The 18,726-nt window shown below is 44.6% G+C and overlaps 1 protein-coding gene across 1 annotated transcript; it reads left to right on the top strand.

The window, feature by feature from the left end:
* The first annotated feature begins 13,164 nt into the window (after positions 1 to 13,164).
* Positions 13,165 to 16,442, top strand: LOC112846301 (uncharacterized). The gene is made up of 2 exons (XM_025905762.1): positions 13,165 to 16,008; positions 16,313 to 16,442. Exon 1 carries the CDS (start codon positions 13,324 to 13,326, stop codon positions 15,277 to 15,279), a length of 1,956 nt encoding a protein of 651 aa, XP_025761547.1. The 5' UTR covers positions 13,165 to 13,323; the 3' UTR covers positions 15,280 to 16,008; positions 16,313 to 16,442.
* Positions 16,443 to 18,726: the final 2,284 nt, after the last annotated feature.

The following is an 18,726-nucleotide window of genomic DNA, read 5'->3' as shown; positions in this document are numbered from 1 at the left end:
ACTTTTGAGCTATTCTCAAAAGCGGTGTCGGCTTTATGTGATAAAACACGACCTTCCTCTCAGCTCACCAGTACTTCAGCGACCAACAGTAAACAAATCAGTGGAATAGTTCAGCCTCCTTATTGTGCTGTACAAATCAACTTATTCCACCAAAAAAGACAATAAAAGACAGACAGTTTTAACGCGCGTTCACGCTACCAGCCTCTTAAGGCGAGCGTACTGCTTCCAGCCACTGTGGGCGAGCTAGGCCTATTTTACCCTTTCGGGGAGCTACCAATCACTTATGACGAGCTCAATATTTATTTTACTGCTTCCAACCCTCTGCGGGCGAGCTGACTACCAGTCCTCAGGACGAGCTTAATGCTTCCAGTCTGTCTTGGACGAGTCTGCTTCCAACCCTCTGCGGGCGAGCTGACTACCAGTCCTCAGGACGAGCTTAATGCTTCCAGTCTGTCTTGGACGAGTCTTAAGTTTCGTTTTCGTTTTTGCGCAAACCTTTATTATCTCAAAGTAGTCTGTCTTACCTTGGCGCTGGTTTCTTCAGATGCACCTGATCAGCCCCCGACGGTGCGGACCGCTTGTAAAACGTTGACCAAGACCCGAATTCACGCTCTTGGGTTTTATCACACACCTAGTGCGTGAGCTGCCGGCAGACTTCAACGTGGGCTTCTCGCACCGACGGGACCTGGTGAGGCGCTTTCTGTGAGAGCTGCTTTAAATAGGCTGTCTCATCTGGCTTCGAAGGACCAAGAAATGTTAAGAGAAAATCCCAAACAGAAGTCTGCCAAGGTAAACAGAAACACAGTGAGACAATATAATCAATCACATGTACATGGGGTGAACGTCTCTAATGAGAGTCACACAGTACTCTTCTTTATTGCAGGTTATATAAGCATGTAGGTTACACAGCAGACGGAGGCAGTCTCCGCCTGTTCTCAGAATATAGATTGCTTAACTGACAAATGCATATCTTACTAAACATTCTGTCCGTACTATACTAAACGTCTGTTTAAGTGGCACTTTCCGTTCTTCTTTACACAGGAACTTGTCTTCACAGGCATTTGATAAGCATAGGCAAGGCTTCATGTTTATCAGAGTGAATCGTCATTCAGAGTTTACACAATCACAAGCAAAGCATATCAGAATAATAAACAAAATCTTTTCACAGGTACTCATGGCCATTCGAGAATCTGTGTCTCTGATTAGTAGTCGTTGACCAATGGTCATAAGAATTTGCATACTAACAATCATGGAACTAACCCCCCAGCCCATTGTTCATTCAGTGGTGCTAGTTTCCTTCACTGTGCAAATGCACTGTTTATAAGGTTGGGGAAACCTGCAGTCAGCTGAGACTGAAGAAGTCACTTGGATAAGTGACAAAACGTTTCTCCCACTGAAAATGTCTGGATGAACAGAATCGACCTTTTGGAATTTACTTACCTGGATGATTGAGCACGCATCAGGCCATTATTTTATCAATATTTTTGAAATGATAGCAGCACAAACGAAAATTTTTGCAGCACAAACCAGCACAAACGTAGCACAAACGTTTGATACCACTTTTGTTGGATTTGAAGAAGGTGGGGGGGCAACTTCACTCACATCACAAAATTAGTATTATTAAATTAGTCAAATTAGTGTCTGCAGTACAGATTTTTTCATGCATTGTATACATTCTACCACAGGCAAAGTTGCCTCTATTTTTATATATATTTTTTTAATATTTTGTAATAATTTATTTGTAATAATTTATTCTGTTTTGGGAGTGTTTTTTTTATGCACCTGTAGTGGATGCATAACTGATGCAGGGACTGACAGAGACAGGGAAGAAGTCTCATTTAGGGCTGGGTATCGTTACTGTTTTCTAGAATCGATTCGATTCCGATTCAATTCAATTCGATTTAAATCTGTGAAATTTTGCCTCAGACAGTCAGGAATATTATAATTCAGACCAGTACATTTACATATTTTTGTATCTATAAAAAGGAAGCTGACACTTTCGAGACTTTATCAAAGGTGTAAGCAACACAGCAGGTGCCTTTGTGTCAAAGCAGCTGAAGATAAAACACAGAAAAACATGAAGGTGATTTTCCTGGCCTGGGATTTTATGACATGAACACAGCTCCTCAGTAAAAACTATGAACCAGCAGAGAGACTACACCCAGCACCATACACCACCTCTCTGACACAGTACACCCTCGGGCAGGTGGTGTCCCCATAAACAGTCGTCTAAATGTCTGAGAAGCTCTGATTATTTACTATGTTCAAACAAACTGAGTGTCCACAAACGTCTGAGCTCACAGTGAGAGCTGCTGGCACAGTTTGGAGGTGTTCTGCCCCCTGCTGGACACACAGAGCTACAACATGAGGATCAGAGTAGGCTGGTGCTGTTTCACCTTTAGCTACATGAAGGAGGTCAAAATATTTAAAAACAGAGATTGTTTTTAAACATGTAAAGGGGGAAATCCTGACGAACCAATCCACAACCAGAAAAGAAGACTAACTCTGTGCTGCTCCAATCAGGCGTCAGCTCTGTCAGTGTACAGAGTGAGTGTGTAAAGTCACAGAGTAGCTGGTTTTAAATGTATCTATAAAGTTTATTTACATTTTATTTAGGCTTCAAAAAACAGTCCAAGTTTATTTCTTTGGACTTTTTTCACTTAGTGCCACCTGGAGGACAGTCAGCTCCCTGCAGCACCACAATCAGTCGCAGCACCTCAGACAAACATTTGTTACACAGCAGCCGCCTTCACACCGACTGAGCTCCATCACAGCTTCAGAGCTCAGATTACTAAAGTCCAAAGTTTATTTCCTCTCAGGTTTATTACTTTCAGTAAAAGAACTAAACTCCATAAAAACTTCACAAGTGATGCTTTAATGTCACCAGAAGAACGAAAAATGAATCCCTGTAAATAATTCAACAGGTCTCATATTAGAACCACTTTAACTAAAACTCTGTAGCCGCTCACTGTGGTTTGTCCCAGCAGCTCTTAGGAAACAAACTGCTAACTTCAGTGTTAGCACACACTGTTAGTAAACTATGCAACACAGAATTCAGGTTTCAGTTGTGTTAAGTTGTGAAGTTGTGATGAAAGTTTTCTTACTGACACAGGTAGGATGGTCAGGCGTCCTCTGTTCCTGCACCGTTCATGAACTGTCACTTATAAAATGCTGCCAAACATCAACTACACTCAATAACTAAACGTGTGCAGGTTAAAGTGATGGACGCCCAGATCTGCACTCCAAATAAAAACAGACTAAAGGTGTTTCCTTCAGAAACAAAGACAATATTTACAAAGATCTCACAGGTAAACTGTGAGCGATCACAGCAGCATCTCATCCTGACTAACAGCTTTTAGATGCAGGGAGAGCGTCGTGGTTCAGAGGTGGTTCAGCAGATGATGAAGGCCTTTCTGTTGCATTGTGTAGTGCTGTGGATGCCATGATGGTTGACTGGGTCTGGTTCTACTGAACTCAGAAACACTTCTGAGGTATTTACACCTGAAGCCTCATTTAATGTGAGTCAGAAACAAACGGCTCACCTGTGCTTAATGGATGTTTCCCTGCATTTATATTTGCACACAGTTTATTTCTTACAGCAGGAAAACTGAACAGAATGTATGTAAGAGGTTAGAGTGAGGATGACGTCACTTAATACAGAAAATACATGTTTTTCTGTTTTGATGATGAAGGACTTCTTTAGCTCTGTAAACAGCTACACTTGAGAGGACAGAGGTGATTTCATGGATAAATAACAATGTGTTTATCAGCTTTCATCATCGCAGCGCAGACATGACGTCAGATCTATCAAAGTGAAGGCCGTCTCTCTGATGACGTCACAGAGTCGTTCTGTCCAATAAAGGATCTCAGATCAGCTGCTGCCATCTTGTGGCCACAGTTGGTTACTGTCTCTGAAAGTTGTCTCATGTTTCCTGTTGTCCTGTTAACAAAGGCTGGAGCTCATCATGCTGAGAGGGGAGCAGCATTTTTTGGCTCTTCACACATGTTCATTATATTCTGATGATCCTGGATGGAGACAAACTACAGATAAGTGTGTTCAGCCCAACTAGTTTATCTCATTACAGCAGTTTGATGTTTCCCTTTGAATCCCCCTGAAGATACTGACAGTGAAGTACGTACATAATAGAAAGAAAGAAAGTTTACTTTATTGATCCCCGTGGGGAAATTCCTCTCTGCATTTAACCCATTCACTCAGTGAAGCAGTGGGCAGCCATTGGGCGCCCGGGGAGCAGTGTGTAGGGACGGTACCTTGCTCAGGGGTACCTCAGGGTAGCTGTTCAGCAGAATTGAACCCCCGACCTTCCGATCATGGGGCCACCACTCTACCTACTGAGCTATCCCTGCCCCCATACTACCCCATAATACTCCAGCCTTTCAACTCTGAGCTTATTTCGTTCTATTAATACACTGAAATCTCATTTGTGTCATGAAGAAAGTCTTTAATCAAACAGAATTCAAATATCAGAAACATTTCATATATGGAGTTAAACATGAATCATTGTTTCAACAATATATTTATTGTTGTCATAAACAGACAAGAAGACAACAACAAACTGCTCCTCCCATTCAACACATGTCAGTCCATATCCCAGCAAACTAACTCATCTCCATTTACACACATCAAATAGAAACATGAATCACTTGTAATGATTAGAAACTTGATAGAATTTCAAATCTAGTTTGGGGAGTCATTCAGTGAGAAACAGTGAAATGATTTTCCATGTGAAAAGGTGGACAGCAGAAACAGAAAGAAACAGTGAGAACTAAAAGAGAAACAAAGAGCTTTGGAACAACGAGGCAGCAGGAGGACAGCTGCAGTTTAACAGCTTCAATTCACTGACAGGAAACAACATTAGAAATATCATCATCCTCAACTCATCTGCTCCACTGACACTGACACCAACAACGGACACACCTTCACTTTACCATCAGTGTCAATATATGGAAACATCCTGTGAGTGAAAGTGTGTGTGAAGGTGTGTATGTGTGTGTTAGTATCAGGATCAGAGAACGTCAGCTTTCCTCTGTCTCAAAACTGGTGTGTGAAAGTGAAAGAGGCCATCTATGTCCACTGTGAGCGACCATCTTTGAACAGAGGCGGTGGTTTACGACACCAACTGTCTGCCATCTATAATCCAGTTTTGATTTCCCTCCCCAGACGCCTTAATGCCCACTCACATCCTGGGCCATCTGACCTCAGGAATTCACATGACAAGGTGGGGCCAGGTTTCACAATGAGCTCACCCGAAACCCTGGCTGATTAGGTACCACACCCGCTTTCACACCTTGGCTCATGTGATTAGAGGATCACCAGGGGGTCCTTTGTCCCTCTTTGGGGGGATACTCCCACTGGGTTTAAATCTGGGACTCTCGGCCATTTGACCTTAGAACTGAAGAAGCTTCTCGGATGAGAGGTGAAACGTCTTCAAGCAACTTAAAGAAGTCCAGACGCTTTTCTTTGCAAACTCCTTTGACTACGATGACCTGGATGACTGAGAACCTTCACAGACAGATATAGTGTTACATCATATTCTATAAGGATGTTATGTGTTTGTATACTTTCTGCCCAGTTTGACCCATTTAGTCATCCAGTTTGACCTGGATGACTGAGAACCTTCACAGACTTTATTACTAAACATTTAAATGACTTTTACCAATCAATTAACTAAATGCTACACATCTGGTATATCCACATAAAACAAAGTTAAAATGGATTCCAAATAAAAAAATCCTGTAGTTTACCCTTGTTTTTGCTTGCTGCAGAGAGAGTGAGCTGCCTTAGTGGATCTTAGCTTCCTGTTGTGTGATTCTGCCATCTGTGTCCTCCTCTTAACCATACTGAGTTCCTCACTGCTCGGTTTTCTCACTGCTACTTTCATCCGCACCACAGAGGTGACTGTTTTAATTACTGAGCGAGAATTTCCTGCCATAGAGAGGTTCTAACAGTAAATCCTGTACACTTACACAGTCTCCATTTTACTGTGAAATTATTTCTCACATGACTGTCATTGCTGTTCCTCAGATCAGACTGACAGTACTTTGTACTTCAAGAGCCTGTATTCTGAAATTATTAATATTTTGGAGATGTTTTTTGTACCTTCATTAAACGTAGTCCACTAAACTTATTTAAACAAGACGCCGAATGACCCCGTCAGCTGTTTCTGAAACCTTTAGGTGGGAAAATCACTTAATTTTCACAGAAAGATCCGATCTGATTGGCTGGTCTCAGCATCATTAAAATGGGGAGAGCATGATTGGTATATTATTAGGGTTCCGCTGCCCTCCCAGCCTCCTTGGTACTGCCCCCTGAGCTCGCTTGGACAAGATTGGTTCATGGATCAAGATTAGAATGAGATGTTCTCATTACTCACTGAGTGATGCCACTGACCAGCCAATCAGTGGCATTCAATCTGATGACCTCACATTTTAGTAGCTTTTACCAGGTACTATGACGTAATGGAAAACCCTAAAAACTTTGGCGCATCGTGACAAGTGAATAGGTGCTAATGGAAAAGTGGCTTAAGAGCTTTATTGAGCCACTATTAATCATGTGACTCATCACCTCAGCCTAGGTGTATAAAAGGGAGTGGGTCAATGAGACCTTACCTCACCTTGTCATGTGACCTATTGAGGTCAACTGAGACAAAATTTGAGTCAGTGTCAAGGTGTCTGGGAAGAAATAACACAACCTTTATTCGTTGAGTTTTGCCCTTGAATTTTATTCCCAGCGTCACTATGGGATATTTATATAAGTCCTCATTCACACACCTAACCTCTGCTCTGCAGCATGGGCTCCACTGTTGATGGACCTGGAGCTCTGTAAACCAGCTGACTTCCCACTGCCAGCTGACTACAACCCTTGGCCTCCTTTGGAGCATGGCTAGGTGGTCCACCTCCTGGCTCGGCGTCAGTGGCAGTGGACCCACCATGTGTCTCAGGAATCCCTCTATGGAATGCTTGATTGGGGCCAGCCTGAAGCCACCTAGCTGCAGTGTTGTGCAGCTGTCTGATATAGGCATATGGTCAATCCCTCAGCCTCATTTGGTCACTCTGGAAGCAGCATCATTGGTCCTGTGGTTTGAACCCAAGTCAGTCGTCCAATATCACCTAGCGGACATCCATAGCGCTGGCCCTTTCACTGCAGGGAAGGTTAAATGCTACCTTTTGGTGACAGATTCTTTGAATCTTACCTTGCTTGAAGATTTTGTAAATAGTTCTATGTTTACTGTAAATAAACTCACTAAACCTATTTTCCATGGCATGCCTATTGACTATGACAAAACAACTCTGTTCAATTCATTAATATCAGGCATCTATAATAAACCAAAACAAGTGATTATTTTATACACTACCAGTCAAAGGTTTGGACACACCTTTTGTTTTGATGGTTTTGTTTTTTTTACTACTTTCTACATTGTAGATACAAACTGAAGACATCAAATATATGAAGCAAGATAAATAGAATTATGTAGCAAAGAAAATTTGTTAAATAACTCTAAATATGTTTTATATTTTAGATTCCTTAAAGTGCTGCAGTCCCTTGGCCTTCTCTCAGTGAGCTTCATGATGGAGTTACCTGAAATGGTTTTAACTTCACAGGTGTGCCTGTTAGGGTTCATTTGTGGAATTTCTTTCTCCTACACCAAGAAAAGGAAGACCAAGAGTCACCTCTGCTGCTGAGGATGAATTCATTCGAGTCACAAGTTCGCAGCACCTCAGATTAGACCCCAGACAAATGCCACACAGAGTTCCAGTAGTAGACACATCTCTACACTAACTGTTCAGAGGAGTCTGTGTGAATCGGGCCTTTATGGACAAATAGCTGCTAAGAAACCACAACTAAGGAAAACAATGAGCAGAACAGATTTTTGGGGGCAAAGAAACACAAGGAATAGACATTAGACCAGTGGAAATCTGTGCTTTGGTCTGATAATTCCAAATTTCAGATGTTTGGTTCCACCTGCCATATCTTTGTGCGATGCAGAAACGGTGAACGGATGGTCTCTACATGTATGGTTCCCACCGTGAAGCATGTTGGAGGAGGTGTGTAAGGGCTACCTGTTCAATAAGGATAGTGATGGAGTGCTGCACCAGATGGCCTGGCCTCCACATTCACTTGACCTAAACCCAACTGAGATGGTTTAGGGTGAGATAGACTGCAGAGTGAAGGCAAGAGGGCCAACAAGAGCTCAGCACCTGTGGGAAATCCTTTAAGACTGTTGGAAAACCATTTCAGGTGACTACCTCATGAAGCTTATTGAGAGAATGCTAAGAGTTTGCAAAGCAGTAAACAAAGCAAGTGATAATCTACAATGTCTTTCAAATAAAGAAAAAAAAAACTATTAAATAAGAAGGTGAGACCAGACTTTTGACTGGTAGTGTACACTATGAAGTAACATTGTTCTAATGGTAAATAATGATTCATATTCAGCACAATGCTGTCTTTCAAGTTGGATGGGTTATTCTGAGCTGGCAATCAGATACAGATCATTCTGTGAACACTCTTGTGGGAAAGTATATTTCCCACACATGAGCGCCTGAGAACCAATAGGGGGTCATTCAGCTTTTTGTTTGAGTAATGACTGCAGTTGAAGCATGAAAAATCTTATCTTCATACTATACATGTTTTAAGAGTCACCGTCCCTTGAGGTTCACAAGGGGTTTGGCTGTTAGTCTGTACTGATAAACAGTGATAACATCAGAGTCATGTGATGCCCAAATGTAAACATGCTGCTGCAATGCAGGTGCCTTGTTTAACATTCACTGTAGTATTCATTTTGTTAGCTTGAAACATCGGCTTGTTCAGTGAATAAACAGATAATTGAAGAGCTTTAAGACCAAATCTGCTCTGATTAAGGCAGAGCAGAGGTAGGACAGTCATGCACACTAAGAAATGATTTCACAGGAACAGTGTGACTGTGCATACAGGATATACTGTCAGAGACTGAATGATCTTCTCTGAAGCAGGAAACTCTCACTCAGTAAATAAAGAAGTCACTGCTGTTGTGCTCCATGTATTACGACGATACTGGATTAATTTATCATATTGTACCCTAAAACACATTTTTCTTAAAGCTGATGAAAGGAAACAAGTGACAAAAACCTAAGAAGGGAGGAACTTGGAGGAGGACACAGAAGGCAGAATCACACAACAACAAGAAATGAACCTCCACCAAGGCAGCTCATGCTTATGATTTACTTTTAAGTGAACAATTTTGTGTATTTTATATACAGCCGAACTGGAACAATTCACATTTTCCATTTGACACATTTTTGAAACCCACATGAAATCCCCATGAGAAAAACACGTGAGAACAAGTTTATTAATCCTGCAGAGAAACTACATGAAACAACGGGCCAATTTGATTATTTTTCTGATATATAGAGCTATGTGTATATGTACTCATATATAATACACAGAAATTTCTTTAAAAACACATTTTTTGTTCATCAATGTATTTCTGTAGGAAAAACAAAAGTATTAAAATCTGTAACATGTGGAAGTCCTCTGGTCTGAGGTGCTGGGGAGACCAGTTAGAGACCAGCAGCTGGACGTCAGTGGTTGGACTGGTGGACTACTTCAGTGAAGAGTAGATGATGTCTGGCTCTGGTTTAAAGTCTGAACACAAACACACACAGTTCAAACAACAGAAAATATGATTACAAGCTTTGTAGTTCGATTAAGACCTCCAATCTCCACCTCTCTGCATCACACACAGTCCCAGTTCAGACTTTACTGGGAACCAGCTCAGATACAAATCACACAGCTTCCATACTGCTCACACTTTGTCTTTATGTTGAAATGTCCTGGAGAAGAATGACAAAACCTGAAAAAAGGTAAACTGTCTGCATATTTCCACAAAATTTGATAGCCTTTAATTCACATAATTTTGTTAGCATTAATGCAGTTTTTACAGCTTAATTAAAGTTAATGGGATAAAATTAAAATCTACTTCTTCTTAGGAGGTCAGGTTGTAGTCACACACACATTTTTCATTGAATAACTAGTGTTGGGTAGATATTTGCTTCTTGGTTCACCTTGTCCATCACACATCCCAGCCTTTCATCCTTACTTTTTAATTCACTTTACTAATCCTAATTTAGCAGCTTTGATGTAAAACAGTCATTTTATATGCTCTAACATTATGCTGGCATTAGGTATTTTCTGTTCTGCAGCAGTTTGCCCTCTAGTGGTTGTTTTTGTGTATTTTTTTTACTCTGCAAGATCTAGCCAGAGGCAGTTTCACCTCTGTTAATCTGTTGCCATCTATGCCTTCACAAGTTGATAAACGGCATCATCTGTAAGTAATATTGTTTGTTATCACTGAGACGACTTGTGTGCATTATTATTTGTTGTGAAGGCGTGATATAGTTTGTAGTTTGAATTTAATTTGAATGCATGTATAACCTAAGCTAGTAAGGTTAAGCTAGCTCATATGCCATGTGGTTTCTTTAACATTTTGATCATGAGCATGATTTCATTTGATGTTTTATTTGGGCACTCACTAAACAGATAAATATTGTGCTCATATTTTTGAATATGTGTTTGTTATATTTTATATTGATGCAACATTTTTATTGGTTTATTTCTGGTTTTGTCAACAGTTTCACACTTTTTCCTTATTAAATCATCCAACTCAACACATCGGCCTGTTCCTTGGATTTTGATTAGGAGAGTGTTTAGCTGTCTGTATAGCTGAGTCTACGTTCACGAGGACAACACTTAGTGAGGACAGAACAGTGAAAAGATGGACCATCACATCAAGCTGTGAAGGAATCTCGGCAGCCCATTTCTTAGCCACCAGTAACCAGTGAGTAGAAGAAAACACCAGAGAGGCTACGCTTGCTTCTTCTGTATCTTTTTACGGGATTTGATAACCCATTCACCTGCCTGTATTAAACGATGTCAAGCTCAAACCCTATCGACGCCGATACTCAGAGCCTGGAGGTTAGCTCAGAGTGTGCTGCCTCAGCTGCATTTTCCAAGCAAAGTTCAAATAAATCTTCAGCTAGTGCCGCTGCTGCTAAAGCTCGTGCCAAAGCGGAAGCTGCACGCACGCGAGCAGCCTATGCAAAACGTCAAATAGACATGCAAGTGGAGAAAGCATGCATAGAGGCTACATTGAATGCACTAAAAGAAGAGTGTGAAGCCGAGGCTGCCTCAGCGGAGGCTCAAGTGTTTGAGGCTGCTGCAGATTTAGATAACTGTGACCTTGGGAGTAAAGCCAGTCGTGCTCAAGCAACGAAGCAGTCACTACAGCGAACTGGTGAGTTCATCCAAGCACATTTCTCTTCAGGGCAGAGTTACGCTTCAGCTCAAAATGAGAAAGAAACAGAGCCTGCTGCTTCTGTACCACAACACAGACACGTCCCAGATATTGAAGTTCATCGCGTCAGTCGTGACACACAACAGCTGGATCCTGCTGCTTGTTCTGCTGAAGGCCTTCACCCAGACAACCAGAGAAAATATCGCCCTGACCCTCTGTCTTTTAACACAGATAGAGATGTTCCCTCCATGCACACACATCGCTACACAGACTCAACAAACCAACTTCCACCCCGCTCACCACTGGAGGCTCGAGGTGTATCTGAGTTAGCTGTATATCTGGCGCGTCGAGACCTTGTCACAGCTGGACTAAAAGTGTTTGATAACCAGCCTGCTAGTTATCTGTCATGGAAATCTAGCTTTGTTAACGCTGTGGAGGGACTTAGCCTCAAACCTAGTGAAGAACTGGACCTGCTCGTGGCTTGGTGGGGAGTCGCTACACCACACCAAGAGGATAAGGGCAGTTTATGTCAACAATCCATCCATGGGTTTGAACATGCTTTGGCGAAGGCTGGACAAGTGCTATGGCTCTCCAGAGGCCATTGAAGCTTCTCTCTTCGATAGATCGAACCACTTCCCAAAGCTTTCAAATAGAGATCACCAGAAGCTTCAAGAACTCGGAGACCTGCTCCTAGAGATCGAAGCTGCTAAGCAAGAGGGATATTTGCCAGGGCTCAGCTTCCTAGACACTGCGAGGGGAATAAACCCTGTAGCGGAGAAACTGCCCCACAACGTCCAAGAACAGTGGTTAACTCAGGGGTCTCGCTATAAGAGGGAGCACCAAGTTCCATATCCCCCTTTCTCATTTTTTGTGGACTTCGTGTATAACTATGCAGAGATGAGAAATGATCCTAGCTTTGCCTTTGCTAACTTCAGTTCAGCTGCATTCAAAGGTGATGGATCCTTCTCCAAACAATGGAAATGGAAGGGTAATAGTCGGCGACGTCTGTCTCGGTGGGGCTCACCGGCCGACTGTCAACACATTCAAGACCAATGTCCTTGAGAATGGACGACCCAGCTACTTCAAGCCTTGTGAGAACAGGATCATCTGCAAAGAAAAGGTCACAGGGGAACAGCTAATATCCCCTGACACACTGACTTCCACTCAGCCAAGCTTAGGTGAGCTGGTCTTCAGCCATTCAAAAGAGGATGATAAGCTGGCACCCTCCATCAAAGATGAAATCTTTCTCCAGATTATGAACAAGGAGTTTAAGAAAGATGATTCCAACAGCTGGGTGGCTCCCCTGCCATTTCGTAGTCCAAGACCACGTTTACCAAATAATCGAGAGCAAGCCCTCAGCCGACTGATGTCACTTCGCTGTACCTTGAATAGGAAACCGGAGATGAAACATCATTTCATAGATTTCATGGAGGATATTTTCAAAAATGGACATGCTGAGCCAGCTCCTTCACTGACAAAGAGTATTGGTATTTACCTTCCTTTGGTGTCTATCATCCCCAGAAACCGGGAAAAATAAGGATCGTCTTTGATTCAAGCGCACAGTTCAAAGGCATCTCATTGAATGATGTGCTCTTACAAGGCCCGGACCTCAACAACACGCTAATTGGGGTTCTCATGCGTTTCAGAATGGACCCAGTTGCTGTGATGACAGACATTCAACAGATGTTCCACAGTTTCCTAGTGAGGGAGGATCATCGGGACCACCTCCGATTCTTGTGGTTTCGTAACCACCAACTTGATGACAAAGTGCTGGAGTACCGCATGAGAGTTCATGTGTTTGGTAACTGTCCCTCGCCAGCTGTGGCCATTTATGGCCTGAAGAGGACGGCTATGGAGGGTGAAGAGGACTATGGACCCGAAGTGAGGAGCTTTGTGCACAGACATTTCTATGTTGATGATGGCCTGAAATCTTTCCTCAGTGCAGAAGATGCCATCAAAGTACTGAAAGGTGCACAAGACATGCTAGCGCAATCCAACCTCAGACTACACAAGATTGTCTAACAGTGTTGAGGTCATGAGGGCATTTCCAGCTGAAGATCTAGCTAGCAACCTGCAAGACCTGGATGTGGGTCAGGACTCCCCTCCCATGCAGCGCAGCCTGGGTCTTGGTTGGGATCTTGCTACAGACACTCTAACTTTCCGTGTAGATGGTGCAGAAAAACCCTTTACACGTCGGGGTGTGTTATCTACTATCAACAGCTTATTTGACCCGTTGGGGTTCGCTGCTCCCTTCAGTGTTCAGGGCCGCCTCATTTTGAGAGAACTCACCACTGAGACTTGTGATTGGGATGCACCACTGCCCCGAGAAAAGCTTGAACAGTGGCAGAGGTGGTGCACATCTCTTCATGACCTGAGAAAGTTGAAGATCCCAAGGGCCTGCACAACGGTCCCACTCTCCACCACTCAGAGGAAGGAGATCTGTATCTTTTGTGATGCATCTACCAAAGCTATTGCTGCTGTTGCTTATCTGAGAGTCACAGATGCTGCAGGACATAGCGAAGTTGGATTCCTGTTTGGGAAAACAAAGTTGGCACCTAAGCCTGACATCACCATCCCAAGGCTTGAGCTCTGTGCAGCCGTTCTTGCAGTGGAACTGGCAGAGGTTATGTCTGCAGAGTTAGACATTCAGGTAGGTGACATTAAGCTTTTCTCAGACAGCAAAGTAGTACTTGGGTATATATTTAATGACTCTAGACGGTTCTACATCTATGTTCATAACAGGGTACAAAGGATCAGACGTTCAACCAACAAAAGCCAATGGAACTATGTTCCTTCTGATGTCAACCCAGCTGACCATGCAACTAGAGCGATTCCAGCTAACCAGCTTGCAGCTTCCTCCTGGTTGTCTGGACCAGCCTTTCTTGTAGACAAGCAACATTGTCACTTAAAACAGGAAGCTTTCAGCCTAGTTGAACCCGCAACAGATGTGGAACTACGTCCAGAGGTAGTAACTTGTGCCACAAATTTGTCATTTCAGCTGGGCAGTAAACGCTTTGAGCAATTTTCAAGTTTGAGGCCACTCACCAGAGCTATTGCCAGGCTCTGCCACATTGCTTACTCCTTTACAAGGGTAGCAAAAGAAGGTCCTTGCCACAGTTGGCACAACCGCAAGCTGCTCTTCAGTCCAGACCAGCTACATCATGCAAGGATCAGAATTTTGCTTGTGGTCCAAAGGCAGGTCTATTCAGAAGAAATACACTGCTTACAAAAGGGAGATCAGGTCCCTAAACAATGTTCTCTCAGCAAGCTTTGTCCTTTCATTGATTCTGAAGGCCTTCTCCGTGTCGGAGGACGACTGAAAAGGTCACAGCTCACAGCAGAAGAAGGTCAGCCAATTATCATGCCTGGTAAACATCATGTTACCTCCTTGCTTATCAGACACTACCATGAGCAAGTCTGCCATCAAGGACGACACTTGACGGAAGGCACTTTGAGGAGTGCTGGTTTCTGGATCGTTGGAAGAAGACGGTCTGTCAGCAGTTTGATCTACAACTGTGTGACATGTCGAAGATTGCGTGGGAGAGAGGAGGAGCAGATAATGGCAGACCTGCCTGCTGATCGCTTGAGTACAGATCCTCCATTCACCTTTGTTGGATTGAATGTGTTCGGACCATGGTGTGTCACCTCAAGGAGGACACGTGGAGGGCTAGCCAACAGTAAGCGTTGGGCAATCATCTTCACATGTATGAGCATGCATGCCATACACATCGACGTCATCGAATCAATGGATTCATCCAGTTTCATTAACGCTCTAAGACGCTTCTTTGCAGTTAGAGGGCCTGTCAAACAGCTAAGGTCAGACTGTGGAACTAATTTTGTTGGAGCCTGCCGAGAGCTTGGGATCAGTTCCAAAGGCTGTAATAACAAGGACGTGTGCAACTACCTGTGTATGGCTGTTCAACCCTCCCCACTCTTCACACATGGGAGGAAGCTGGGAGAGGATGATCGGTGTCACACGTCGGATCCTTGACGCAATGTTCCTCAAGCTTGGGTCTGTTCAGCTCACATATGAGGTCCTGACAACATTTATGGCAGAGGTAACTGCAATTGTCAATTCCAGGCCACTTACATCAGTATCCACAGATCCAGACGAGCCTCTCATCCTCACTCCTGCTATGCTGCTAACTCAGAAGATTGCTGTACCCCCTGTTCCTCCTGGTAACTTTGATGATAGTAATATCTTTAGACGTCAGTGGTATCAGGTTCAAAGGTTAGCCAACACATTCTGGGAGAGGTGGAAAAGGGAGTACCTCAGTAGTCTACAAGGTCGAAAGAAATGGAGAACGGACAGACCTAATCTCATGGACGGAGACGTTGTTCCAATGAAAGACAATTCACTGAAGAGACATGACTGGCCCACAGGACTGATCACAAGGACTTTTCCAAGTGACGATGGAAAGGTCAGGAAGGTCGAAGTGAAAGTTGTCAGGGACAGTGTTCCAAAACTTTACTTAAGGCCAGTGTCTGAAGTTATACTCCTGTTGCAAAGAAACTCTGTCAAGTGATGTACAGTTTGACATCCTAGGGATGTCAGGTGGAGAGTATGCTGGCATTAGGTATTTTCTGTTCTGCAGCAGTTTGCCCTCTAGTGGTTGTTTTTGTGTATTTTTTTTACTCTGCAAGATCTAGCCAGAGGCAGTTTCACCTCTGTTAATCTGTTGCCATCTATGCCTTCACAAGTTGATAAACGGCATCATCTGTAAGTAATATTGTTTGTTATCACTGAGATGACTTGTGTGCATTATTATTTGTTGTGAAGGCGTGATATAGTTTGTAGTTTGAATTTAATTTGAATGCATGTATAACCTAAGCTAGTAAGGTTAAGCTAGCTCATATGCCATGTGGTTTCTTTAACATTTTGATCATGAGCATGATTTCATTTGATGTTTTATTTGGGCACTCACTAAACAGATAAATATTGTGCTCATATTTTTGAATATGTGTGTGTTATATTTTATATTGATGCAACATTTTTATTGGTTTATTTCTGGTTTTGTCAACAGTTTCACACTTTTTCCTTATTAAATCATCCAACTCAACACATCGGCCTGTTCCTTGGATTTTGATTAGGAGAGTGTTTAGCTGTCTGTATAGCTGAGTCTACGTTCACGAGGACAACACTTAGCGAGGACAGAACAAACATTTTAAGGAAGGACTATAGCATAATATCTATGGACAGTACCTACTGTTTCAAACGTCTCCTTCTCCTGGTGCACAAACAGTGAGCAGTGAAGCTTCAGACATTATTTCTAGATCTTACCAGCATGAGAGGCAGTGCCCAATCATGACCCAAAAAGATCATCAGCTGGAATGTCTTTTCTGTAGTTTCAAGTCTTTTAAAATTTGTCATTCAGTCTTTGACCTGTTTTATGTGCAATTAACAGTAACAGTAAGGGATCCTAGTTTTAAAGTTCATCCATCCATCCATCCTCATCCGCTTTATCCGAGGTCGGGTCGCGGGGGCAGCAGCCTAAGCAGAGAAGCCCAGACCTCCCTCTCCCCAGCCACCTCCTCCAGCTCATCCGGGGGAACACCAAGGCGTTCCCAGGCCAGCCGAGAGATATAATCTCTCCAGCGCGTCCTGGGTCTGCCCCGGGGCCTCCTCCCGGTGGGACATGCCCGGAACACCTCACCCAGGAGGCGCCCAGGGGGCATCCTTGTCAGATGCCCGAACGACCTCAACTGGCTCCTTTCGATGTGGAGGAGCAGCGGCTCTACTCTGAGCCCCTCCCGGATGGCCGAACTTCTCACCCTATCTCTAAGGGAGAGGCCAGCCACCCTTCGGAGGAAGCTCATTTCTGCCAGTCCAGGGGTACTGCCCCTGATCTCCACGCAACATTGTAGAGGCGTGTCAACCAGGACAGCCCTACAACGCCCAGAGCCTTCAGGAACTCGGGGCGGACCTCATCAACACCAGGGGCTCTGCCACCGAGGAGTTGTTTAACTGCCTCAGTGACCTCAACCCCAGAAACTGGCGGGTCATTCCCCTCATCCCCAGACTCTGCTTCCTCCTCGGAAGACGTGTCAGTGGGATTAAGGAGGTCCTCGAAGTATTCCTTCCACCGTCTGACAATTTTCTCAGTCGACGTCAGCAGCGCACCGCCAGCACTATACACAGTGCAGGTAGAGCACCGCTTTCCCCTCCTGAGACGCCTGACGGTTTGCCAGAATCTCTTCGAGGCAGTCCGAAAGTCTTTTTCCATGGCCTCTCCAAACTCCTCCCACACCCGAGTTTTTGCTTCAGCCACTGCCCGAGCCGCATTCCGCTTGGCCTGTCGATACCTGTCAGCTGCCTCTGGAGTCCCACAGGCTAACCAAGCCCGATAGGACTCCTTCTTCAGCCTGGTGGCTCCCTTCACCTCTGGTGTCCACCATTTGGTTCGGGGATTACCACCACGGCAGGCACCAACCACCTTGCGACCGCAGCTCAATGCAGCAGCTTCGGCAATGGAGACGCTGAACATGGTCCATTCGGACTCAATGTCCCCAGTCTCCCTCGGAATGTTGTTGAAGCTCTGCCGGAGGTGTGCGTTGAAGATCTCGCGGACTGGGGCCTCTGCTAGACGTTCCCAGCACACCCTCACTACGCGTTTAGGTGCGCCGGGTCTGTCCAGCGTCCTCCCCCACCACCTGATCCAACTCACCACCAGGTGGTGATCAGTTGACAGATCAGCCCCTCTCTTTACCCGAGTGTCCAGAACATATGGTCGCAGGTCTGGTGATACGATTACAAAATCGATCATCGACCTGCGGCCTAGAGCATCCTGGTGCCACGTGCACTTATGGACACTCTTATGTTCGAACAAGGTGTTCGTTATGGCCAAACTGTGATTTGCACAGAAGTCCAATAACAAAACACCACTCGGGTTCAGATCAGGGAGGCCGTTCCTCCCAATCACGCCCCTCCAGGTCTCGCTGTCGTTACCCACGTGAGCATTGAAGTCTCCCAGTAGGACAACAGAGTCTCCAGGTGGGGCACCTTCCAGCACCCCCCCCCAGGGACTCTAAGAAGGCTGGGTACTCTGAACTGCCACTCGGCGCATAAGCGCAGACGGGTGGTGGGCCTGCGGGAGGATGGGCCCATGTCTCCTCTTCGGGCTGTGCCCGGCCGGGCCCCATGGACTAAGGCCCGGCCACCAGACGCTCGCCCTCGGGCACCCTCCCCGGGCCTGGCTCCAGGGCGGGGCCCCGGTAACCCTATCCCGGGCAGGGTAAACTGTTCCCTCGATGTTCTTTTCATACGGGTCTTCTGAATCGCTCTTTCCTCGCTCCTCTCCGTGAATCGCTACCTTATCGTGGTGGAGGGGTTTGTGTGTCACAGGGATCCCAGGGGCTATGTTGTCTGGGGGCTTTTGCCCCCTGGTAGGGTCTCCCATGGCAAATTGGTCCTGGGTGAGGGACCAGACAAAGAGCGATT

Source organism: Oreochromis niloticus, linkage group LG3 (genome assembly GCF_001858045.2).
Source record: "Oreochromis niloticus isolate F11D_XX linkage group LG3, O_niloticus_UMD_NMBU, whole genome shotgun sequence".
Taxonomy (NCBI): Eukaryota; Metazoa; Chordata; class Actinopteri; order Cichliformes; family Cichlidae; genus Oreochromis; species Oreochromis niloticus.
This window is presented reverse-complemented; position numbering and strand designations above follow the sequence as displayed.